This window comes from Chiloscyllium plagiosum, unplaced genomic scaffold (genome assembly GCF_037043375.1).
Source record: "Chiloscyllium plagiosum isolate Xiang-an unplaced genomic scaffold, Cpla_swu_hap1 HiC_scaffold_16, whole genome shotgun sequence".
Taxonomy (NCBI): domain Eukaryota; kingdom Metazoa; phylum Chordata; class Chondrichthyes; order Orectolobiformes; family Hemiscylliidae; genus Chiloscyllium; species Chiloscyllium plagiosum.
The window spans coordinates 86250378-86277956 of NW_028270154.1; the positions used below are offsets into that span (position 1 = coordinate 86250378).

The 27579-nt window shown below is 43.5% G+C and overlaps 1 protein-coding gene across 1 annotated transcript in view; it reads right to left on the reverse strand.

Moving 5' to 3' along the window:
• The window catches only part of LOC122556810 (slit homolog 3 protein-like), a 685608-nt gene that overhangs the window by 269593 nt on the left and 388436 nt on the right, over nucleotides 1-27579 (reverse strand). Inside the window, exon 5 of the mRNA XM_043704014.2 lies at nucleotides 22732-22803. Within this exon, the coding sequence (XP_043559949.2) occupies nucleotides 22732-22803 (72 nt within the window). The remainder of the gene's footprint in view (nucleotides 1-22731; nucleotides 22804-27579) is intronic.

The window sequence follows — 27579 nt, forward strand, 5'->3', positions numbered from 1 at the left end:
CTTCCAAACCCCTCCCCTCACCTGAGGTATGGTGACCCTCAGGTAAAGCTCCCACTAGTTGTCACTCTTCAATGAGAGAGCAGCCCTATAGTCCAATAGGTAGGAGTTGGGAAGTCATGTTGAGGTTGTACAGGATGCTGGTGACAGCTCCTCTGGAATACTACGTCCACTTCTGGTCGCCCTGTTATAAGAAGGATATTATTAAGTTGGAGAGGGTTTAGAAGAGATTTACAAGGATCATGCTGGGTATGGAAGGTTTTAGTTATGAAGAAAGGTTGGATAGGCTGGAACTTTTTTCACTGAAACGTAGAAGGCTGATAGAAGTTCATAAAATAATGAGAGGTACAGATAGAGCTGGTGGTAGTTGCCTTTTCCCCAAGATGGGGCATTTCAAGACTAGGGGGCACATTTTTAAGGTGAGAGGAGAGGGATTTTAAAAAGACATGGAAAGCAAATGTTTTACACAGATGGTGGTTCGCATGTGGAATGAACTTTCTGAGGAAGTGGTGGATGCAGGAACAATTACAACGTTTAAACGGCATTTGGATAGATACATGAATAGGAAAGGTTTGGAGGGACAATGGGTCAGGAGCAGGCAAGTGGGACGAGTTTGGTTTGGGATCATGGTCGGCGTGGACTGGTTGGGCCGAATGGTCTGTTTCCATGCTGGATATGACTATGACTATGATGCACGTTGACTGTCAGGTTAAACCAACCTTGCTTCTCTGTCAAGCAAGCAGTCCAATGGCCCTCCAGTGACTTCACTGCACAGATGAGTCATGACAAAGTCCCGGGGATAGGATTTTCTGAACAGAGACAACATAATCTGTCCACTGCATCTCCAATTTTGGTGTCACCTGCAAACCTATTAACTATACCTCTTTGGATGTGAGCATAAGATGTATTGTTAGAAAGTTTGCAGAGGACACCAAATTTGGAGGTGTAGTGGTCAGCGAAGAAGGTAACCTCAGGTTACAATAGGATCTTGATCAGATGGGCCAATGGGCTGAGGAGTGGCAGTTGGAGTTTAATTTAGATAAATGCGAGGTGCTGCATTTTGGGAAAGCAAAGCAGGACTTATACACTTAATGTATTGTTGAAGTATTGTTGGAGTATTGTTGAAGAAAGAGACCTTGGAGTGCAGGTTCATAGCTTTTTGAAAATAGAGTCACAGGTAGATAGGATAGTGAAGAAGGCGTTTGGTATGCTTTCCTTTATTGGTCAGAGTATTGAGTACAGGAGTTGGGAGATCATTTTGCGGCTGTACAGGACTTTGGTTAGGCCACTTTTTGAATATTGTGTGCAATTCTGGTCTCCTCCCTATCAGAAAGATGTTGTAAAACTTGAAAGAGTTCAGAAAAACAGTTACAAGGATGTCGCCAGGGTTGCAGGATTTGAACTTTGGGAGAGATTGAATAGGCTGGGGCTGTTTCCCTGGACCGTCGGAGGGTGAGGGGTGACCTTATAGAGGTTTACAAAATTATGAGGGGCATGGATAGGGTAAATTTACAAGGTATTTTCCCTGGGGTGGGGGAGTCCAGAACTAGAGGGCAAAGTTTAGGGTGAGAGGGGAAAGATATAAAAGAGACCTAAGGGGAAACTTTTTTACACAGAGGGTGGTACGTGTATGGAATGAGCTGTCAGAGGAAGTGGTGGAGGCTGGTACAATTACAACATTTAAAAGGCATCTGGATGGGTATAGGAATAGGAAGGGTTTGGAGGGATGTGGGCTGGGTGCTGGCAGGTGAGACTAGAATAGGTTAGGATATCTGGTCGGCATGGACAAGTTGAACCGAAGGGTCTGTTTCCATGCTGTACATCTCTATGACTCTGACTCTCAAGATTAAAGGTGGATTTAGAGTGATAAATGGGTAACGGAAGCACCAATTTTGTACCATCAAAAATAAGATGGCTGGAGAAATTACTGAAGCCATCCCACGGATGGAAGAGAATCCCTGACAAAGTTTCAAGAGATAGTGAATTGTCCTCTCATGGTGCAGTGGTAGTGTGCAGACCCTTGGATCAGGAGGCGTCGGTTCAAGTCCCACCTGTTTCAGAGTTGTGGAATAAAATCTCTGAATAGGTTGATTAGAAAATCAGGGTGGCTCAGTGATTAGCACTGCTGCCTCACAGCACCAGGGACCCAGGTTCAATCCCAGCCTCGGGTGACCGTCTATGTGGAGTTTGCATATTTTTCCTGCGTGGGTTTCCTCCCACAATCCAAAGATGTGCAGATCAGGTGACTTGGCCATGCTAAATTGCCAATAGTGTTTCGGGTTGTGCCGGTTAAGTGCATAAGGTAGGGGAATGGGTCTGGGTGGGTTACTCTTCAGAGGGCCAGTGTGGGCCTGTTTCCAGGCTGTAGCTATTCTTTAAAAAAAATGAGTTAAATGAAAAAAAATCAAGAGATAATGAAAGCAGGTTGTTTGAATTGGCGAGTGAATTATAAGAACTATTGCCTTCTAGGGCCAAGAAGTCATCATCAACTAAAGCACCAGTGCAGCATTTGGGCTTTGATGGAAATGCAAGAGAGATCAGATATTTCAAGTGACGAGACATTGGAATCAATTCATATTGAGTTATAGTTAAAGTGGCTTGAGTACAACAATGAAAAGGAAAGGGAATTTAAAAACTTCAGAGAGAAAAAATGTCGAGGGCAGAGTGGAAAAAAACCTGGGACGTGAGTTGGATTTGAAACGAATGAGAATGCTGGGACTAGAGAGAGAGAGGGAGAAAAAAAAACAACTTATTAAGATACAGTTATGAAAGGGGGGAGGTGGCGGTTGCCAATGGCAGCTCTACTGAGGAAACCTTTAGCCATGATCTAAAGTCCAGTAAGAAAATGTTTGGCCATTTAATTAGGTCCAAATTTGAGGGAAACATTGTGGAGAGATTCTTCATGTCATTTGAAAAAATAGCAAGACAATGATTCAGCCAAATGAAAAGTGGACATGATCCCGCTCAGTAAGCTGACAGACAGAGGACAGTCAATTTATGCATCAAGAAGGTTTCTCGAGATTTGAACATTTAACAAAAGGCTACTCTGATTTGTAGAAGGTAGTCCCCAAAGCATAGAGGCAAAAGATTCAAATTTGAAGGAAATAGCCTGGAGAAACTACAGAAATGTAAAGATAAAAATCAATCCATCAACATTAGCAAAACGAAGGAGCTGGTCAGTGACTTCAGGAAATGGAGAGGAGGGTACACTCCTGTCTGTATTAATGGTGCTGAGGTGGAAATGGTCGATAGCGTCAAGTTCCTGGGAGTGATGATCACCAAAAATCTTATCCTGGGCCATCCACATCAACACAATGGTTAAGAAAGCACAACAACATTTCTGCTTCCTCAGCAGGCTAAAGAAATTTGGCGTGTCTACAAGGACTCTGACCAATTTTTATAGATGCGCCATAGAAAGCATCCTATGTGTATGTATCACAGCGTAGTTTGTCAACTAGTCATCCCAAGACTACAAGAAAATACATAGGGTCATGAACACAGCCCAGTCCATCATGCAAAACATCCTTCCATCCATTGGATCCATCTTTACTTCTCACTGCCTCGGGAAGGCAACCAACATCATCAAAAACCCCTCCCACTCCAGTTGTAACCTCTTCCAACCTCTTCCATCAGGCAGAAGATATAAACATTTGTATATACATACAAACTGATTCAAGAACAGCTTCTTTCCCGCTGTCACCTGAATGGACCTCTCAAGTTTTACATTTAATGCTGATTTCACTCTCTGTGCACCTTCTGTGCAGCCGTAACATTGTATCCCTTGCTCTGTTCTATCATCCTAATGGACTTTGTATGGTATGATTTGCCTGTACTGCATGCAAAACAAAACCTTTCACTGTACTTAGGTACATGTGACAATAACAAATCAAATCAAATCAAACCTTCACTGAATTTGAAAGGGTTAAGCAAAGTATTTTTGATAGGTGCATAGGAGGTTAGCAATTGAAACAATGACTGATGTTCTGAGAGACATCATTCGTTTCGAAGAATTTACGATCTAATTTCCTTTACTAATAAGAACCCGAAGAAGACCAAAGAATGGCAACTGCGAGACAGAGAGCAGCAAAGGCTCCTGATTACGAGCTGATCCATAAAACTGGGCCTTCTTTTCTGTCACTGCACCCTCTCCCATAATCTCCAGAAAGATGAAAGGTGGGAGAGTAAAAACCAGCCAAGTAGCCAGCGTGAGGAAAGGACAAGCAGGAGACTGGAAGAACACAGCAAGCCAGGCAGCATCAGGAGGTGGAGAAGTCGACGTTTCAGGTGTAATCCTTCTTCAGGACTGGGAAGCAGAGAACTTCTTCAAAGTGGACAACGTTTGAAGAGACTTCATGGTGGTACAAACTTAGATAGAGCCAAAACAAAACTGCAGATGCTAGAATCCAGAGTAGATAAGTGTGAGGCTGGAAGAACACAGCAAGCCAGGCAGGAGGTGGGCAAGTGAAGAAAGGACAGCTGGGAATGCCCAGAGATCTCCTCCTCAGATCAAAAACGAAGGTGCTAAGGGTGAAGGTGAAAATCGAAGCGCTAAGTGCTGTAATAAAAAATGGACAACTTCATTTGGAACCCTGGACATTGCAAGGACAGCCCGTGGAATTTAGTGGCATTCAGAAGAAGGAGCCTCTGTTGATACCCTAGAGTAAGCACAGTGGCAGTGAAATAGAGTCATAAAGCCATAGAGATGTACAGCATGGAAACAGACCTTTTGGTCCAACCCGTCAATGCCGACCAGATATCCCAACCCAATCTAGTCCCACCTGCCAGCACCCGGCCTATATCCCTCCAAACCCTTCCTATTCCTATACCCATCTAAATGCCTCTTAAATGTTGCAATTGTACCAGCCTCCATCACTTCCTCTGGCAGCTCATTCCATACACGTACCACCCTCTGTGTGAAAACATTGCCCCGTAGGTCTCTTTTATATCTTTGTCCAGCAGGCTAAGATAAAAGATAGGGAGGAGGGACTTGGGGGAGGGGCGTTGGAAATGTGATAGGTGGAAAAAGGTCAAGGTGAGGGTAATAGGACAGATTGGGGTGGGGGCGGAGAGGTCGGGAAGAAGATTGCAGGTTAGGGAGGCGGTGCTGAATTTGATGGATTTGACTGAGACAGGCTGGGGGGAGGGGAAATGAGGAAACTGGTGAAATCCGAGTTCATCCCTTGTGGTTGGAGGGTTCCTAGCCGGAAGATGAGGCGTTCTTCCTCCAACCGTCGTTTCGCTGTGGTCTGACGATGGAGGAGTCCAAAGACCTGCATATCCTTGGTGGAGTGGGAGGGGGAATTGAAATGTTGAGCTACAGGGTGGTTGGGTTGGTTGGTCCGGGTGTCCCAGAGGTGTTCTCTGAAACGCTCCGCAATTAGGCAGCCTGTCTCCCCAATATAGAGGAGGCCACATCGGGTACAGAGGATGCAATAGATGATATGTGTGGAGGTACAGGTGAATCTGTGGCGGATATGGAAGTTTCCTTTGGGGCCTTGGAGGGAGGTGAGAGGGGAGGTGTGGGCGCAAGTCTTGCACCTCCTGCGGTTGCAGGGGAAGGTGCCGGGAGTGGAGGTTGGGTTGGTGGGGGATGTGGATCTGACGAGGGAGTCACGGAGGGAGTGGTCTTTACGGAATGCTGATAGGGGAGGGGAGGGAAATATATCCTTGGTGGTGGGGTCCGTTTGGAGGTGGCGGAAATGACGGCGGATGATGCGCTGTACATGTTCCCACTCCACCAAGGATATGCAGGTCTTTGGACTCCTCCATCGTCAGACCACAGCGAAACGACGGTTGGAGGAAGAACGCCTCATCTTCCGGCTAGGAACCCTCCAACCACAAGGGATGAACTCGGATTTCACCAGTTTCCTCATTTCCCCTCCCCCCAGCCTGTCTCAGTCAAATCCATCAAATTCAGCACCGCCTCCCTAACCTGCAATCTTCTTCCCGACCTCTCCGCCCCCACCCCAATCTGTCCTATCACCCTCACCTTGACCTTTTTCCACCTATCACATTTCCGACGCCCCTCCCCCAAGTCCCTCCTCCCTATCTTTTATCTTAGCCTGCTGGACAAACTTTCCTCATTCCTGAAGAAGGGCTAATGCCCGAAACGTCGATTCTCCTGTTCCCTAGATACTGCCTGACCTGCTGCGCTTCTCCAGCAACACATTTCCATCTCTGATCTCCAGCATCTGCAGACCTCATTTTCTCTTCTTTTATATCTTTCCCCTCTCACCCTAAACCTATGTCCCCTAGTTCTGGACTCCCCGACCCCAGGGAAAAGACTTTGCCTATTTACCCTATCCATGCCCCTCATAATTTTATAAACCTCTATAATATCACCCCTCAGCCTCCAACGCTCCAGGGAAAACAGCCCCACCCTTTTCAGCCTGTCCCTATAGTTCAAATCCTCCAACCTTAGCGACATCCTTGTAAATCTTTGTCTTTACTAAATTTAAATAAAGCATGCAAATGTAAATAAAAATGAAAAGTATATTTCTAGCAACTAAAATACTATTAAACATATTAGATTTTTATTTCAAATCATGGTTTTATATTTTGCATGTACAGTCTGGAAAATAAATGGAAGTAAATGTACTCAGTCAAAATCTATTATTGTGTCTCTGGTGTCATCAGACATATCTTGAGAAGAATGAGTTCAAAAAGGGATTTCAAAAGGACCCTACATCAAATTGTAGCTTTTAGCAGAACCAGGGCGCTGGAGGTTAACACAGCAGAGAATGCAGCCGTAGGTGAGAGATACAAAGGATTTTCTAAAAAGGCCAGACTACTCCAATTTCTTCAAATGATGCACCTAAACCCTTAATTATTATATGGGACAAAGGATCCACTTCTGCTGGAGTAGAATCTAATATTTCCTACAGAGAGTTCAATAGCAATCAAAGTGTGAGCAAGTGGCTTCGGTGGACAGTGCATCCCCATTCTATTGTTTGAAAGATTTGCCTTGTTATCTGAACCAGTGTTGGGGAGAGTGGTAAATATATTATCCATGAATGCAGCTGATTTACCACTGACTATTGATTTAGCTGCAGTGAAGGATATAAACCAATCCCATGATCACAGAAAGCATGAACGAGGTTAAAGAGACAGAAAAGTTACAATAAAAAATACAGAACACAAAACAGAAGTTGTTGAAAAAGCTCAGCAGGTCTGGCAGCACGTGTGAAGAGAAATCAGTTTTACTGTTTCAAGTCCAGATCCAAACATCTTTTCATTGTTCATCATGAACGCAGCAATGGCTAAACAATGTCGATCATCAGAAATCAAAATAATACCACGGGCAGAGTTGTAGAGTTATAGAGATGTACAGCACAAAAACAGACCTTCCAGTCCAATCTGTCCATGCCAATCAGATTCCCTAAATTAATCTAGTCCCATTTGCCAGTACTTGTTCCACATCCCTCTATATTCTTTCTATCCATATGCCCATCCAGATGCCTTTTAAATGCTGGAATTGTACCAGCCTCCACCACTTCCTCAGGCAGTTCATTCCCTTTAGGTCCCTTTTAAATCTTTCCCCTCTCACCCTAAACCTATGCCCTCTAGTTCTGGTCTCTCCTACCCCAGGGAAAAGTTAGCAATGAGGAGAATTCCAAAGGATATATTTGGCGTGTCTTCATTAATTGAGGCTTGGAAAACAAATCCTGAGTTTAAGAAGTTCGCAGAGGCAGTTCACACTAAAGCTGAGACTGAAGGAGCTCAGCAGTGTGACTTTGATCAGAATGGAATTCTTATGAGGAAATGGGGACACCGACAGACCTGGAGATGACGAATGGATCATGGTACCCATTGCGTGTAGCTACTATGGTAGGTTATGTAAGAATACGTAAAGTTCAAATATCCATAAACAGGTGTGTTGGCTGACCCAGACTTCAGGAGGACGTAGTGCAACTCTAAAACATGCCACAGATGTCGACATGTAATCAAACTGCCAAAGAAAATACCAGTTATTGAAGAATCATTCAGTAAATTGTTAGGAAATTGTGTAGGATCAATTGCCAAAACAAAAGCAGAGCATTGGTGTGGAATTTGCACGTTCGTCCAGTGTCTGTGTGGGTTTCCTCTGGGTGTTCCAGTTTCCTCCCACCGTCCAAAGATATGCACGTTAGGTGGAGTGGCCATACTAAATTGTACAAGGTGTCCAGGTGGATTTGCCATGATAAATGCAAGGTTACAGAGATAGGTTGAGGGTCTGGGTGGGATGCTTTTTGGAAGGTCATAGTGGACTTGATGGGCCAAATGGCCTGCTTTCATACTGTAGGGATTCTATGACTGGTATATCCTCACAATAATAGACATGATGAGGTGTTTTCCATTCTTTTAATAAGGGTTAAGATAATCATGGAAATATTACATCTTTTATTAATTTGCTATGGCCAACCAAATGAAATGCAATATGGCCATAGTTCAAATGCTAGGTCTAAGGATTAACAGGACATAATCAGAAACGTGGATATCAAGAAATTGAATCTAACTGTGTATTATCCACCATTATTCAGAGATTTGGAGAGTTACCATCAGTCTCTCAAAAACATAATTAAAGCATATAGTCGAGAACAACCACAAGTTTGGAGTAAAAGGGATAAATTTTTACCAGATGAATCAACTGGCTTCAGTCCATTGAAGTTCAACAATCAGAGTTAGAATTGATTAAGGCTACATTTTTAAGGCTGGAAAATCAATCAATTTTGAATCCCATCTCCATGTTCCATGAGGGACGTATGAAAACACAGAGGTAAATAGCACAGGGGTATTTAAAAACAACACAACGCAGAAAAGAAAGGATGGGCAGACAAACATGCTCCAACTATTTACTTTTGTCCAGGAGGTGAAGGGTTATTACCATTGCATGGTCACCCTCTGAAAGCAAATTTCACACAAAGTTATCGGGAGGGTTAATAATGTGACTGATCTGACAGATACTCCTATGGGTGGAAGAATTGATTATGCCAAGTAAACATGTTGAAGCGATACTATCATCGGGAAGAGATTCAGGGAATCTTTACAGTTTCAAAGTGAGCCATTCAGTCCATCGAGTTCACACCAACCCTCCAAAATGCATCCCACCCAGACTCACCCCATCCCTGTAACCCTGCATAACCCATGGCTAACCCACCTAACCTGCACATCTCTGGAAACTATGGGGAAATTTAGCATGGTCAATCCACCTAACCTCCACATCTTCGGTTCTTGGGAGGAAACCGGAGCACTCGGAGAAAACCCATGCACACACGGGGAAATGTGGAAACTCCACACAGACAGTCACCTGAGGCTGGAATTGAACCTGGGTCCCTGGCGCAGTGAGGCAGCAGTGCCAACCACTGAGCCACTGTGCCACCCAAGAGGATAAGATGGGACAATTGTGTCAGGTGGCAAGAGCAGTGGAGGATGACAGAGACAGAAAAAGAATAAGGTAGAAGGAGAGGTAAACAGTTTATAAAATGAACCTCCTACATTCCAATTAGCCACTATGGAAATACATGTACACTTAGGCATGGAGTTTTCATATCCAGAGGAAGTTACGGAAAGATACATCAAAGTTACCTCAGGAGTATGAAGAAATTGGTACAGATGCTGAGTCAAAATCCTGGAACTTGCTCTCTAACATCACTGTGAGTCTACCAAACATCAAATAGACCGCAGCAATTCAGGAAGGCAGTTCATGACCACTTTCTCAAGAGCAATTAAGTACAGTCCATAAATACTGACCCAGCCAGCAATGCCCATATACCACAAATGAATTAAAATGTAGTGACATGATGAGACTTGGCACTGACAGAATAACATGCATATCAGTTGAGCCCAGAGAAATAAGCCTGTGTGGAAACAGAGATACCAAACATGTTGGAAAATAACTTGGTTGAACCTAGCCCAAGCACCTGACGTTTACTGTGATGTTAGCTCCTCATGGATCAATCAGATTTTACTTACATTACAGTAAATCCTGTCACAAAATATACCTTTACCCAGTTCCTCAGTTAGATGATTGTAATAGTAAAGTTGGCAGTGCCTCATTTCTTTCTAAAATTGTTGGGCTAAAGGGCTACTGGCATTTACATTACCATTTACACTACCAGTAACATCAAAGCCTAAAGAGAAATCTGCCTTTATCATATCAAATGGATTATGTCAATGTCAAGTTATGCCACTTAGGTTTAAAAATGCCACAAGTACATTACAAAGACTTATGACCCAAGTTGTAACTGAAGGACCTAGCTGTGTAGTTTATTGAAACAATGTTGCAATATGCAGTAACACATGAACAAGTGTTTAAAGCAATTGAAAGACCTCTTAAAGGCCTCTTGAAACATTTGCAGTTGGCAGGATAACTGATTAATCTAGCAAAAGGCGAATTTCCAAAACCATGAATAACTGACCTGAGATATATTGTCGGACAAGAGAAAGTAAGGACTGCAGATGCTTAAGAGTCAGAGTCGAAACATGTGGTGCTAGAAAAGCACAGCTGGCCAGGCAGCATCCACGCAGCAGGAGAGTTGACATTTTGGGCATAAGCCCTTCATCAGAAATGTGGGATAGGGCAAGAATAAATTATGTAGGACATACTGTGCTGCTAACAACAGAAAATGTGACAGCTCTGATAGAATTCTCCGCTCCTAAAACTAAATGCAAAACATGAAATTTTTAGGAGTCTGTGTACTTTATAGGAAATTTGTGCCTAACTTCAGCTGTACCTTTAATACATTTGTTGACCTTGTCCACCCTAGTCCAACACTGGCACTTCCACATCATAAATATGTTATGGAAACAGAGAAAAGTGATGTGGTCAACAGGACATCAAGCTGCTTTCAATAAGCTGAAGGCAATCTTAAGAAGAAAACCAATGTTGGCTGTCTCTGAATTTATTGTCTGAGGCATATACTTAGTGATGAATGCATTTTTTGAAATGGTCTTTCATCTTTCCTCAGGTTGGAGGGATACCAAGACCACAGTTTTTATTTCTTCTATTTGCAGACTGTGGACTGAAAGGACTGAAAGGGGTTACTGCTCTAAACCAAGGATAGTGTGTAAAGCGATGACTGCATTTTTAAACATCTTGTTCACTCAGCCACATTGTGAGTTGCACGCCATGTTGCATTTCTCCAGGAACTGAGAGAGCAAATATAGACAGGACGGAGCTGATGGCTTCTGAAACATTTTGACAATAAGGTTCTGATTGACTCCTGACTATTAATCTATTGTGCAGCGCAGCACGAAACCAACCAATCTGTAAGGAATCAGCATTAAAAAATAAAACATAGAACATGGAACATTACTGTGCAGTACAGGCCCTTCAGCCCTTGATGTTGCGCCGACCTGTGGAACGAATCGAAAGCCCATCCAACCTACACTATTCCATTCTCATCCCTATGCCTATCCAATGACCATTTAAATGCCTTTAAAGTTGGCGCGTCTAATACTGTTGCAGGCAGTGCGTTCCACACCCCCACTATTCTCTGAGTAAAGAAACTACCTCTAATGTCTGTCCTATATCCATCATCCCTCAATATAAAGCTACATCCTCTCGTGCTAGCCAACACCATCCAAGAAAAAAGGTTCTCACTGTCTACCCTGTCTAACGCTCTGATTATCTTGCATGTCTCAATTAAGTCACCTCTCAACCTTCTTCTCTTTAACGAAAACAGCCTCAAGACCCTCAGCCTTTCCTCCATACCAGGCAACATCCTAGTAAATCACCTCTGAACCCTTTCCAAAGCTTCCACATCCTTCCTATAATGCAGTGACTAGAACTGTACACAATACTCCAAGTGTGGCTGCACCAGAGTTGTACAGCTGCAGCATGACCTCATGGTTCTGAAACTCAATCCCTCTGCCAATAAAAGGCATCACACTGTATGCTTTCTAAAAGCTGTCTCTTTCTCTCATGTAGTGGTACTGGAAAATCTTAACAACATCTGGCTGAGTTTCTCTTGCTTTCTTTGCAAATCTCTGTTGAAGGAGGAAGAAAACACCTTCAAAGTCGGTGCAAGAATGGATTAGGAGAAAATGAGGACTGCAGATGCTGGAGGTCACAGCTGGTCAGGCAGCATCCGAGGAGCAGGAGAATAGGTGTTTCAAGCACAAGCTCTTCATCAGGAATGGATTCACTGATTGGGAATGGATTTTCAATCAATGAATAAAAGTTAGCATTAGTGTTCAAGCAATCTACTGACAAAGGCAAAGAACTAAAAAGGAATCGAAAGGAAATGAAGAAGCAACTCATCAAATTCTGTAGTCCATTCTAGTGTTATCAAACTGTGCTTCCCTGAGCGTCTTGTTTTTCTTTTTACGTACACTATATCCATATTTGTGTGCATTTGGCCCCTTATGAAGAGGGGAGAGACTGCAAATTGTAGAGTTTTAAAGTGGCAATTCAAATTTCCTAATTGTCATTAGTCAGCGGCAATTTGCGCATGATAAGCAGTCATTTTCTTGTTAAGTAAGTAGAGGGCATGGGTTTAAGGTGAGAGGAGAATGATTTAAAAGGAACCTAAGGGGCAACTTTTTCACACAGAGGGTGGTGCATGTCTGGAATGGGCTGCCAGAGGAAGTGGTGGAGGCTGGTACAATTACAGCATTAAAAAGGCATCTGGATGGGTATATGAATAGGAAGGGTTTGTAGGGATATGAGCCAAGTGCTGCCAAATGGGACTAGAATAAGGTAGTCTGGTCGGCATGGATGAGTTGGACTGAAGGGTCTGTTTCCATGCTGTACATTTCCATGACTAACTTCAGAAACCTGCTGAGTCAGTTCGACTAAATCCTTTCATATTTATAGTGATTCTAGGAATAATGGGGCTTGATTTCTGGTGCACTGCCACTGAGTCATGACACTATTGGGTGCTTCAATCCTGAAATACTTGTCTGGGAGGCCTTACCTATCCCTATCAGTAAGGCCACCTCTGACCTATGATGAAATTTCTCTGATTTATAAATAACTCACAATCACTTTTAGAGTTTGGGCTTTAAAACTAGTTGCATATGGAGTTGGCTCCCTTTGTTTTAAAAATAACTGGGTCAGCTATTCCTTTTGGAACAGTGACCTTATGCAATATGCCCCTGGAGTGTTAATGGAAAATTGCTTTCCTTGACTGGTTTACACCCAGCAGTGAAAACATTAGCTTTTTTATACCAGTTCACAATAATTAAGGATTAATTGAGGATATTAAAAGTTTTTAGGTCAATTTGGAGGAATTGGAAGAATTCTCTTCTCTAAAGAAGTATAGGATACTTCAGGGAAAGCATAGATAACCCAATCAAAAAGGTCAGTCTATGACATTTCTAAACTTGGTACATTTGGTAACAAATTTGCAGGTTATTAAAAGTTGACAATTTTTAAGCTCTCAGTTTTGTGAATATTCATCTTAGAATACTTAATTGTTCATAATAGCAAACAGAAGAAAATCAGTTCAGTTGAACTTGAAGGTTTAATGTCAAAGAATAGTTTCTCCAGATTGGAGTCAATGTATGCTATTGGGAAACAGGATGAGATTTTACTTTGTTGTGTGTGTCTTAAGGTCTTTCAATCTGTGTTCAACATTTTGATAGCTTGGTTTGTTTTATTTCTCTTTTGTGTGATAAGTTTCTGTTCTGGATTTCAAGACTGTGTGTTGAACCCCAGGAGATAGGAGAGATACTAAATGAATATTTTATGTCGCTTTGTAATGTGAAGTAAGAAATGAAGGTGATAGAATGCAGAGGAATAAATATCAATGTTTTAAAAACAGTTCACATTACAGAAGAGGAAGCTTAGGAGGTCTTAGGGAATATAAAGGTGGGTAAATCTCCAGGACCTGATCTAAAGTATCCCAGAATGTTGTGGGAAGTAAGGGAGGAAGTTGCGAGACCCCTTGCAGAAATAGTTGCAACATCTACATCTACAGGTGAGGTGCCTAATGACTGGAGGGTGGCTAATGTTATGCCTTTGCTTAAGAAAGATTGTAAGGAGAAACCAGGGAACTATAGACCTATGAGTTTTATTTCAGTCGTGGGGAAATTGTTGAAGGTGATTTTAAAAGATGGAATTTATGGACATTTAGAGAGGCAAAAATTGTTTAGGGATAGTCAGCATGGTTTTGTGTGAGGAAAATCATGTCTTACAAACTTGATTGTTTTTATTTGGGGAAGTTACCAAAAAGATTAATGAGGGCAGAGCAGTAGACATTGTTTACTTGGATTTTAGTAAAGCCTTCGATAAAGTTCTGTGTGGTAGACTAATTAGTAAAGTTAGGTCACATAGGATTCAAGGTAAGCTTGCCAATTGGATACAAAATTGGCTAATGGCAGAGAGTAATAGTGAAGGGTTGCTTTTCAGACTAGAGGTCTGTGACCAGCAGTGTTCCACAGGGATCAGTCCTGAGTCATCTTTTGTTTGTCATTTATATAAATAATTTGGCTCTAAATGCAGAAAGCATGGTTAGTAAGTTTGCGGACGACACGACAATTAGTGACATTGTAGACAGTGAAGATTACAAAGGGATCTTGATCAAATGGGTCACTGGGCTGAAAAATGCAAAATGGAGTTCAATCTGGATAAATGCAAGGTATTACCTTTTGGTATAAGAAACAAGGGTAGGGCTAATACAATTAATAGTAGGCCCCTGGGTAGTCATGTAGAACAGAGGGACTTAACGGTTCAGAGGCATAATTCTTTAAAGTTTGTGTCACATAGACAGGGTGGTTAAAAAGGCATTTAGCACACTTGCCTTCATTGCACAATCCTTTGAGTACAGAAGGTGAGATATCATGTTGAGGTTGTACAGGACATTGGTGAGGCCTCTTCAGGAATAATGTGTCCCAGTTCTGTTTGCCCAGCAACAGGAAGGATATTATTAAGCTGAAGAGGGTTCAGAAAAGATTTATTGGGATGTTGTCACATATGGAAGGTTTGAGTTATAAAGAAAGGCTGGATAGGCTGGGACTTCTTTCTCTGGAGTGTATAAGGTTTAGAGGTGACCTTATAAGAGTTTATAAAATAATAAAGGGTTATACATAGAGTTAATGGTAGTTATCTTTTCCCTAGTCTAGGGGATTTCAAGATAGGAAGCACATATTTAAGGTGGGAGGAGAGAGATTTGAAATAGACATGGGGGCAAATTTTTACACAGAAGGTCGTTCGCATGTTGACTGAACTTTCTGAGGAAGTGGTGGATATGGCCACAATTACATCTTCTAAAAGATATTTGGATAAGTACATGACTAGGAAAGGTTTGGAGGGATATGGGCCAGGAGCAGATAGGTGGGACGAGTTGAGTTTGAGATTATGTTTGGCGTGGATTGGTTGGATTGAGAGATCTGCTTCCATGTCATATGACCCTGTGACTCTAAACTCTGCAGTCTATGTTTCAGTAATAGACCATCATAAAATGAAATAAAACATATGATCTATCAAGCCAGATTTCATTCTGAGCTCTGACTTGACAACAATAGTCATCTAGGCCGAGGTGGGTACTGCAGATGCTAGAGATTAGAGTCAAGGTTAGAGTAGTGCTAGAATGGGTGCAGCAGGTCAGGCAGCATCCGAGGAGCAGGAAAATTGACATTTCGGGCAAAAGCCCTTCATCAGGAATAATAGTCATCTGCCGACTCTTGGCCTCTGCACATTCCTGATTTCAATTGCATTAGTCTTGGCAGGAGTACTTTCAGTAATCCCAGCCCTAATCCCTGCATTATATCCCCTTATCCTCTCTACTTTTTGCTATTCCTTCTCTTTTAAGTCTCTCTTAAAAGTTAACTCTTTAGCCAAGGTTGTGATGACCTGTCCCGAAGCTATCTTAAACGAAAACAGAAATTGCTGGAAAAGCTTGGCAGGTCTGGCAGCATCTGTGGTGAGAAAGCAGAGTCCAGTGACCCTTCATTGGAATCCTTCACTAGATATCTTAAAGCGGCTTGTGCCAAAATTGTTCCTCTGAGCACTACAAGATATTCTGTTCCGTGAAAATGGTGTAGAAATGCAAAATTGCTGCTATTTGGGGAAAGTCTAGTCTTGCAGGAGGTAAAAGAGGCATTTGGGGGAGGAAGCTAACCCACACAAATCTTAAGATGGCCTTTGAAGTAAGACGATAAAAGTCATCTTTGCTGGAGAGAAAAAGATAATTTGTAATTCACCAGCTGGAGGAAAGACAATGTTAAATTTAAAAGATTTCAGAAAAGATTTACAAGAATGTTGCTGGATTGGAGGGTTTGAGCTATAGGTAGAGGCTAAATAGGCTGAGGCTGTTTTCCCTGGAGCGTCGGAGGCTGAGGGGCGACCTTATAGAGGTGTAAGAAATCACGGTGGGCATGGATAGGATAAAGAGACAAGGTCTTTTCCCCTGGATAAAGGAGTCCACCACTAGAGGACATAGGTTTAGGGTGAGAGGGGAAAGATTTAAAAAGGGCCTAAGAGGCAACTTTTTCACACAGAAGGTGGTGCGTGTATGGAATGAGCTGCCAGAGGAAGTGGTGGAAGCTGGGGTATACAATGACAATATTTAATAGGCAACTGGATGGGTGTAGTGATTGGAACTGATGGCCTTGAGACTATGAGGTCCTTGATTAGGGTTGTTAAACTGGGCCAATCAGAAGGCACTGGCTGACCAAAATTAACAGGGGATTTAAAATTTCCTCTGTTCAGGGGACTGACTCTGAGCTGGCTGATCACAGCCAGTGTACTGTGCCCAAGTAAATAAAGGGTGACTTGGTGACAGGCTACCAGCCCCTGTGTAGTTATTTCAGTGGGTATGTGAATAGCAAGGGTTTAGAAGGATATGGGCCAAATGCTGACAAATGGGACGAGATTAATGTAGTATATCTGGTCAGCATGGTCGAGTTGGGCCGAAGGGTCTGTTTCCATGCTGTACATGTCTATAACTCTATAAATGGCACTAGATTAATGTTGGATATCTGGTTGGCATGGACGGGTTGGACTGAAGGGGTTGTTTCCATGACATATATCGCTATGACTCTATAACTGCACCTTTCAGAGTGCTCATGGTCAGTGAGTGACTTGCATTTCTGTCAGCGTTTGGAGTAAACTTGCAGCCAGTTTCATGTGGTACAAGTCAAAACAAATGAGAGGCATGACCAGTTAGTCCCTGCTGGGCGACGCCCATAGAGAGCTCTCGAACTTTCTCCAGGAGAAATGAACCCTTCCTCCTGGCAATGTGTATTCCCAAACAGCAGCCTGAAGGCAGTCCGCATTTTCCACCCATCTCTGGGCTGGAATTCATTCAGTGTGGTCAGAAATGTCATTTCGAGCCATTTCATGGCACCACTTGGGTCCCGGGGAGCCTTACCTGGAATCTTCTTGTCATGAAAAACTACGCAATTGAAAAGCTGGAGAGAGAAGAAAATGGACGCAGCAGGCAAATAGCTCAGAAGCAACTGGATAATAAAATGGATGTGAAAGGGGGTAATGTTGTCAGAATGACGCATACTGGGTTCATGGCTCTAATAAAGCTGTTTGAAAAAGCAATTAAGAATTACAATGCGTTTTATGATAAATTAGCTCTCTCTTGTATCGAACAGGGTGGGCAGCGTAAAACATCTACTCAATGAATATAAATCATTGCAAACATTTTACTCAGCATCACACCGGAAAACAGCAACTGATCTCACCACCATGTCAGGCTTTTAGCTTCTTTTTATTAGCCTTCGTGAGTGAATTTGATTCATCGCCAGAATCTGTAAGTCACCTCAGGTTTGGCGGTCATAATATTTTTTTAAAAATGAAAACTGGGATTGGATGACATTGAATTCTAACACATTGGTTGAATGGGCTAACTTGGACAGGCCCAACTACTGCATGAAAATTGCTCGAATTAATGGATTCAGTTCAGTCCATTGCTCCCTGAGTCTTAAATGCCCTCTGATTGCATTGAAGAATAAACAAAAGGAATCTTACTTCTTGGATATAGCAACAGTTAACCACCTCTTTAAGCTGTTGTGAGGTAATTCAAGCAAAAGATAGCAACAGGACATGTGCCTGACTTTTCAAATTCTCGCCTCTTCACCTCACGTTGCTTTACACTACTCTTTTAATTCTGAAATTATTCATCATTAGCTGTCAAGGGGAAACAGCAGCATTAGGATTCCAAGATGTTGCCGGAAATGGAGGGTTTGAGGAGAGTTTGGATAGGCTGGAACTCCAGGAGGTTGAGGGGTGACCTTGTAGAGGTTTGCAAAATCAGGAGGGGTGTTGTTCAGGTAAACATCTTTCCTCTACGACGGGGGAATTCAAAACTTTAAGGTGAGAGGACAAAGGTATGGAAAGGAGATGAGAGGCAGATTTTTCAGTGGTTAGTGTGTGGAATGAACTGCCAGAGGAAGAGATGGATGCAGGGACAGTTACAATGTTGAAAAGACATTTGGATAAGTTCATGAATAGGAAAGGTTTGGAGGGGTATGGGCCAATGCAGGCAGGGGGAACGCATTTAGTTTGTGAACTTGGTTGGCACGGACGGGTTGGACCGAGGGGTCTGTTTCCTTGCCGTGTGAGTCTACAAACACCAAGAGAACTGCGGATGTTGTAAATCAGAAACAAAAATGGAAGTTGCTGGAAAAGCTCAGCAGGTCTGGCAGCATCTGTGAAGAGAAAGCAGAGTTAACGTTTTGGATCCGGTCACCCTTCCTTAGAACTGTTCCGAAAAGTTAACTCTGATTTCTCTTCACAGGTGCTGCCAGACCAGCTGAGCTTTTCCAGCAACTTCTAATTCTGTTCTTGTGTGACTGTATGGCTGGTATTGGAATAGGAATTCCCTGGGATACACAGGAGCTGATCAGCAGCACAGTGATGGAGAGGTAGGGACATGCAGAAACCTGCAAGATATGAGGGATAGAGCATCTGCGTGCAGGGAGCCTGCAATGGGTAGCAGCACTGGAACTGGATAGTGCAGCATCTGTAGAGACAGGAATGGGGGGAGGAGGAGGGTCGAGATGGCCTTTGTAACTGTAACCCTAGAAATGAGGTTGTGGGGGTGGGATTTTAGGGCTAGGATTTGAATGCCTGTAAATACAGTTCTAACATTGTGACTCGGCAGCCTGTTCATGAGTTGGTACAAGGTACCTTTTAGTATGGTTACTGAGTTGGAAGTAAAGTGCATGTTAGTCTGGTCTCCTTCCTATCGGAAAGATGTTGTGAAACTTGAAAGGGTTCAGGAAAGATTTTCAAGGATGTTGCCAAGGTTGGAGGGTTTGAGCTATAAGGAGAGGCTGAACAGGCTGGGGCTGTTTTCCCTGGAGCGTCGGAGGCTGAGAGGTTTATTAAATAATGAGGGGCATGGATAGGGTAAATAGGCAAAGTCTTTTCCCTGGGGTTGGGGAGTTCAGAACTAGAGGGCATAGGTTTAGGGTGAGAGGGGAAAGATATAAAAGAGACCAAAGAGGCAACTTTTTCACACAGAGTGTGGTATGTGTATGGAATGAGCTGCCAGAGGAAGTGGTGGAGGCTAGTACAATTGCAACATTTAAGAGGCATTTGGATGGATATATGAATAGGAAGGGTTTGGAGGGATATGGGCTGGATGCTGGCAGGTGGGACTAGAATGGGTTAGGACATCTGGTCAGCATGGACAAGTTGAACCGAAGGGTCTGTTTCCGTGCTGTACATCTCTATGACTCTATGACTCTATCAGTACATTTACAGAACTGGATCTCAGACACTCAGATAGACCTGGATCTTGAATATCTAAGGTCCAGTTGTAAGACTGGATGCTACATGCCTGGATGTGTAGGGCCAAGAAGTTAGGTTAAAGAAATAGCAGTTTTCATTCGATACAAACCATATTGATCAAGTGTGGTTTGACCCCGACCTTCACACAGCCGGTCATTTTAACTCAGCGTCCTGCTCCATGCCACACATGTCTGTCCTCAGCATCCTGCAGTGTTTCAGTGAACCCCAGCGCAAAATGGAGGAACAACATTTCATCTTCAGACTGGGCACGTTACAGTCTTCTGGGCTTCATACTGAGTTCAACACTTTCTTGCCTTTGAGAACCCCTTCTTGCCTTTCTTTTAGCTTGTTATCACATCCTACTATTCCCCCACCCCACGTCCTGTCTTGTCTTTCCAGTCAGGCAGGAGACACACCATTGTTCTACCATTCTCACAATCAATAATTTAATGTAAACTACCAACATATTTTCTCCATCAGCCCCCTACACTCACTAACCCACCTCCCACCTCCCCCCCCCCCCCCCCCCCACCCCACACCCCACCATAACATAAATGCTGCCCCCTCCATACTTCACCTCGGCTCTGATGAAGAGTCATCTAGACTCGAAATATTAACTTACTTTCTCTCCATGGATGCTGTCTGACCTGCTGTGATCCCCAGCATTTCAAGTGAGGTTTGATATTTTGCAGCTTATGGTAATGCTACTGGCTTAAAGGTCTTAGGTAGCCATTTCAGAATGGAAATAAATTCACAGGCCATCCACACTGTGCTCTGAGGTACAATATCAGTCATCCAATTGTAACAGTGCTGCTCCTTTAACAAAGTTATGCTGTCCTTGGCTTTATTTTCAGAGAGGCCGTAAAAACAGCAATTCTAAAAAGTCTAGCTTGGATGGGTTTTAGGGTCAGTTTGATTATAGTTAACAGATACTGTCTCAGGAAAAAGGCTTTCAAGTTATTATTTAAAAAGCACTTGTACAATGAAAGGGGAGTGGCCAGTTCTCCCAGGTCAGCTTTTCTCTGGTTTGGTTTGGTCTGGTCTGGCTGTTCACTGGAGGCAGTCAGTCAGTTGTGAAGATGCTGGACCCAAAGAAGCAGGTCCATGCTGATCCTCCCTCTCTCTGACATCTCTCCTGTCAGACCCTGGGTTTGATTTTACCTTTTGTGCCAAGGGATGTTTCTGGGGATTATTGGAATTATTTGGACCAGCATCATTAAGCTGGGATGGTCTGTTGGGTTTTCAGAGAGTTTAAGCTATTTGGTATTCTGTTCTGTTTTGTTTGTGCTTCATTCGGTAATCCTGTAAATAAATTGTTTTATTTAAAACTACGTAGTTTGACCAACTGCATCCCTCCTGGGATATCAACTCTACACCAGCTTAAAACAACTAGTAAAGTTAGTTTACTTGAAATGTTTTGAGAGGGTCTGGCCTGGTCCATAACACAATCGATACAACAGATTCCAACTGATCCAGAGGCATTGATTTGCAAGTTTGCAAGTTTGGATCAACTGTTACAAGTGGGCAGGGTCAACTTGGTAAAATCCTCATTTCCCAGCCAGAAAATCATGGGTTCAAATCTGACAACACACACCAAAGCTCAAATCTAACAATCTGGTGCAGTACTCAGAGAATGCAGCACTGTTCGCGATGTTTCCTCAGATGAGACATTAAATTGAAGCATCATCTGCTCTCTCAGACAGACAGAAAATATTTGACAGCAACATTTCTAAGAAGATTGGGGCTAACTTCCAGTCTCCTGCCAAGTAATTTATTACACAAGCACAGATCATCTGGCTATGATCAGATTGCAATCTGTGGGCATTCACTCTGTGTAAATTAGCTGCTGTATTTTCTACATTACAGAAGTGTATACACTTCTAAAATATTTCATTGCCTTTAAAGTGCTTTAAGGCATCCTTTGATCAAGAAAGGTACCACATAAGTGTAACTCTCTTCTTATTTCCCACTCCAGGCAATAATGACCATATCTAATCCAACGTGGCTAAAATAAAGAATCCAAATTATTCAACTGATACCCAGATGTGCTTGTGCCAAATTATTTATATATTTCTGATCTTGCTTCCAGTGAATGCTATTCAGGGGGACTGCACTAGTCTTTAATTTCACACCAAAAGTCAGCATCAAAAAAGCCCTGAAAACTAACATGCTGGAAATCATAGCGGGTCAGGCAGCATCCGTGGAGAGAGAGCAAGCTAATGTTTGGAGTTGAGATGACTCTTCGTCAGAGCTGATGTGAAGTGTGGAAGGGTCAACATTTATGAAACAGTGGGGGCGGAGTGGAGTGCTGGGGGAGAAAGGGTGTTGATAGAGTAGATTAAGTGATGTTCGCTCTTCCCTCCCCACACTCCAGTGGGACTGTCCCTCTTTCCAGTCTGGCAGTTGAACACACCATTGTTCTGCCATTCTCACATTCCAATCAATTAATCTGAACCACCAACACCTTTTTTCCCCCAGCACGAACCCACTCCACCCACCCCACCCCCACCCCTCCCCCGCTCCACTCAAAAAAAGCCCTGGCTAGTTACCCCAGTTTAGGTGCGATGTCCATTCTTTTGGGAATCACCCAAAAGTATAAGCAGATGATGGGCAACTAGAAGGGATAAAGGTCTCTTCACACGACAAACCCAAGTTCAGAAGACCTCAATTTACAATGGCGACAGTTTCATGTCATGTCTTGTTATGGTGAAGTTGAAGTAAATCGATTCATTACAAAATAATTAAATATTTCATTGTGCATGTCGCATCATCAGAAGATCAGAAGTCACATGACACCAGGTTATAGTCCAACAGGTTTATTTGAAATCACAAGTTTTCAGAGCTTCGTCAGGTGAAGTGGGCAGTGCTCAAAAAGCTTGCGATTTCAAATAAACCTGTTGGACTATAACCTGGTGTCGTGTGGCTTCTGACCTTGTCCACCCCAGGCACCTCCACATCGTCACAAAGGAGCATTGTTGACTGGGTTACCCGGTTAAGAGTTTTCAGGGATACAGCAATGGAAATTGAGAGGACAAAGTGTGAACAAAAAAAGCACGATTACTCACAGGTTCTTGATGTCAACAATACCACGGAATGCTTTACGGGGAAGAGCTTGGATTCGGTTCTCACTGAAGTCGCTGTTAATAAGAAGAACTGGATTTACAACTGGGCAATTTGAATCAGGTGGCAACAAGAAAGACAGTGTCTGTTAAATCATAGCAACCCTTCACTCCCAATGACTGGTTTCAAACAAAGTGCAATTATCTTAAACAAAAACAGAAATGGCTGGAAAAGCTCTGCAGGTCTGGCAGCATCTGTGAATAGATAAATCAGAGTTATCAGAGTTAACACTTTGGGTCCAGTGACCCCTCCTCAGAACTGATGGTAGCTGGGAAAAATGTTGTTTTTTATGCAGAAGTGGGGTAAGGGTTAAGGAGTAAATGATAGGTGGGGATTGTGCCCAAAGAGAGAGAAGTTGTACAGACAAAGGATGGACAATAGTCTGGCTGGGAGAATGAATAGCTACAAGTGGGGACTGTTAGCAGCTAACAATGGGTTGTGTGTAGTAATGGACCATGTGATAACAAGGCCTTGGGTGTGGGGATTGGGCTAAGGACATGGGAGAAGGTGCCTCAAGCCCTAAGTTTTTTGAACTCGATACTGAGAAGGCTGTAGACTTCCCAAATAGAAAATGAGGTGCTGTTCTTCCAGCTTGCATTTAGCTTCACTGGAGCACTGCAGAAAGCCTGAGACAGAGATGTTGGCCAGGGAACAGGGTAGACGTTCTGCAAAGCAGTCACCCAATCTACGCTTCGCTTTCCCCAACGTAGAGGAGACCACATTGTGAGCAGCGAATGCAGTCGACTAGATTGTGTGAAGTGTAGGTAAAGTATTTCTTCACTGGAAGCTGTGTTTGGGCTCTTGGATACTGAGGAGGGAGGAAGCAAATGGGCAGATTTGACACCTTTGGAGGTTGCAGGGGAAGGTACTGTGGGAGGATGGTGGGAGTGAAGGAGGAGTGGTCAAGGGTGTCCTGGAGGGAACGTTCCTGTGGAAAGCAGATAGGGAAGGGATGGGAATATGTGTCATCCCACTGGAGGTGGTGGAAATGGCGGCTAATGATCCTCTGGATGTGGGTGCTGGTGGGATGGTAGGTAAGGACCGGGGGATCCTATCGCTGTTGTGGGAGGGAAGAGAGAGGGTACGGGCTGGCATGTGGGGGATGGGTCAGACCCGGCTGAGGTGCCAGGGAATCATTGGTTGAGGAAGACGATGGACATCTTGGAAGCCTCCTCGCTGAAGGTGGCATCATCAGAACACATGCGAAGGAGATGGAGGAACTGGGAGAATGGAATAGAGTCATTACAGGGTGCAGGGTGTGAGCATGTGTAGTCATGGTGACTGTGGGAGTTGGTGGGGTTGTCGGAGATATTGGTGGCCTGTCTATCCACAGAAATAGAAACAGAGACGTCGAGGAAGGGACGAGTCAGAGATGGACCAGGTGAAGGTGAGAGCGGGGTGGAAGTGGAATTGATCAACCTTCCCGATTTCACATGAGAGAGGGAAGCAGCACTGATGACATCATTGATATATCGGAGAAGGAGTTGTGGGTAGAGGCACAGAACAAGGAATATCCCACGTGACCCACAAAGAGACTGGCATAGCTGGGGCCAATGTGGGTGTCCATGACCATCTCTCTGACCTGAAGAAAGTGGGAGGAGTTAAAACAGAAACTGTTGAGGACGGGGATGGACTCAGGCAAGTAGAGGAGTGTGGTGGTAGGTGGGGAGAAAGTGAGGTCTGCAGATGCTGGAGATCAGAGCTGGAAATGTGTTGCTGGAAAAGCGCAGCAGGTCAGGCAGCATCCAGGGAACAGGAGAATCGACGTTTCGGGCATAAGCCCTTCTTCAGGAATGGAAGGTGGTAGGTGGGGACAATTCAGGCCTTTGCTTCAGGCAGAAGCAGAGAATCCTGAGACCATCCCGATGAGGGACAGGCGTGGAAAGGGATCGCACGTCCACAGTACTTGATGCACAGTCAGAACAAACCCATTTTCATGCACAACTCAATAATTATCCAGTTTGCATGTATTAGTAGAAGGGCTCTGTTATAAAAGAACATTAGTAATTGTTTATCTGCGCATTACGTCCACAGATTTTAGCAAATTAAAAATAAATGATTTTCACATTCCAAACCTTTTAAATTAAGTTTTGGCAACGTTCTTCCAAGTATAATAACAAGCTAATCAATGGTAACAATGATGGATTTACTGTCTATCAAACAATGCAGTGATTTGTCATAAAATGGAAGCCATGAGAGGAAAGAGTTTGCTTCCAGAAGAAGACAGCTACACAGACAAATTGCATTTTATAAAGTGTGTTTCTCAAGGCAGGGAGAGGGAGACAAAGACAGAAGTAAACAGCAGATGCAAGCAAACTGAAGAGTACAGGGGAGACAGCCAAGGATCTGGAGATGTTGCTCACGCCACATAATTCATGACTTGGAGGTGCCGGTGTTGGACTGGGGTGGACAAAGTTAAAAATAACCTGGTGCTGTGTGAGTTTTAACTTTGTCCATACAATTTAGTAACTCTGTCAACAGGGGGAATGTACGAGACTGAGAAGGAGGCAGACAGGGTGAGATAAAGGGAGAAAAAACTAACTTGAGAGTGCGTGAGAATACAAAGCAAGTGGCTGTAATGAGAGAGATAGAAGAGGAGATGGGATAAAACAGGATGGAATGGAAAGTGACTGAGACCGTAGGAGGGAAAGAGCGAGGGACTGATAGGACAGGAGACTAAATGAGGTAATGAAAGAAAAGTGAAAAGAGAACAGAGCAAGGGGGTTAGAAAGAGGCTAAGAGAATATGAAGCATAAATGGGCAGGTGACAGGAAGGGAGGGAAAGGGAAAGAAGGACTGAAAAAACAGATTTCTACAAAATAATTTAACTGCATTCTTGCAGTCTCAGCAAATATAGTTCTGATCCTTGTACAAATGATAGACTTGCAGGTGCTGGGCTGGTGTGTGTGTGTGTGTGTGTGTGTGTGTGTGTGTGTGTGTGTGTGTGTGTGTGTGTGTGTGTGTGTGTGTGTGTGTGTGTGTGTGTGTGTGTGTGTGTGTGTGTGTGTGTGTGTGTGTGTGACAGAGAGAGAGAGAAAGTGAGAGAGACAGAGAGAGAGAATAGGGCTGTTTTGTGTGTGAGGAACAGAAAGAGAGAGCAAGAAAGTAAGACTGGCGTTATGGAATTTACAGAAAGTTCTTCACTTGCATTAACGTTGCACAGTTACAGGAGCTCCTGCTTCGCCTTTACAAACTTTTGACCTCAGCTCTGTAACAGGGCCAGCTGCTCAGGACTCAACAGAGAAATGTTACATCTTTGATATAGCAGGCAGTGTGTGTGAACTCGACAAAACAAAACTCCGAAGAAAGAATCGCCATGATCATATATTTACTACATCCCAGCTTAAGATAGCTGATGTCTGATGTTGGGACGGTGATTGTACTCCCGTGGTCACAGGTTCAGACCCACTGACAGCTCTAAATGGGGAGCCTCTCAATTTAATCTCTCTCGACTCCATTTCGAGATGAATTTTGACTCGCTTTCTCTGGCAAAGGGAGGTGTCAATGAAAAACGTGCCAATCTTGTTTGAAACACAATATGAATAAAAATAATCTGACTTGTAAACCAGTTGCTCAGAGGCTGACATTAATAACCACCATATGAAAATACATTGGGGGGGGGGGGAGGAGGGGGAACATTTGTCTGTCTATTGATCTGCTCATCTCGAAAAAGAGAGTAGGATGGGATGGGGTTACAGCGACAGGCTATGGCTAATTTTGGAACAGGTCTGAAATGTTTACTGAAGTCGGGGCTCTTCAAACCAGTAAGCATGAAGAGGTCGGTAAAGCTCCTCTGGAGTCAAGATTAATGTGGTGCTGGAAAAGCACAGCAGGTCAGGCAGCATCCGAAAAGAAGGAGAATTGACGTTTCAGGCAAAAGCCCTTCGTCTGGAGATTAGTCAGAACGTTGGTTCACTTGCTGTGGAACACGTCATGCCTGTCACACTCTCAGTCCATCTATTAATGACGTTTTCACCCATGCTTTTGTCACCTCCAGAATTTGACTCTTTCAATGGTTCTCTGACTGGCCTCTTATTCCTCACAGTCTGAGAGTTCAGCTTCTCCAACGATTTCCTGCTGTTTTCTGTCCAACTTCCAAGCCTGGTGTGGAGGTGCTGCTGTTGGACTGGGGTGGACAAGGTCAGAATCAAGATTAGAGTGGTTCTGGAAAAGCACAGCAGGTCAGGCAGCATCCGAGGAGCAGGAAAATCGACATTTCAGGCCGGAGCCCTTCATCATTCCTGGTGCTTTTTCAGCACCACTCTAATTTTGACTCTAATCTCCAGCATCTGCAGTCCTCACTTTTGCCTGGACAAGGTCAAAAATTAGACAACACCAGGTTATAGTCCAACAGGTTTATTTGAAATCACAAGCTTTCGGAGCACTGCTTCTTCATCAGGTGATGAAGGAGCAGTGCTCCAAAAGCTTGTGATTTCAAATAAACCTGTTGGACTATAACCTGGTGTCGTATGACCTCCAGCTTCCAAGTGCTGCACATTGTTTCTGTCTGGAAATGCCTGATCTCCCCAACACAGTCAATTTAAAATTCCCGACATTGGGTTGAGGTTGCCTTGTCACTTTCTCCCGTTCTATCTCTGTGGATACTTTCAACCCGAAAGCTTTGCTGTCAAAGAATGTTTTGTTCTTCCACTTGTGGCCTTTTGTGCATGTCTGTCCGCCTTGCTGTTGGTTGCCATACTGTCAACCTTACTCTTGAATTTCCTCCCTCAGCTCCTCAGCCGTCCATTCCATTCTACCCTGTCCAAACCCATCGCTTCAACTAAATGTTTGGT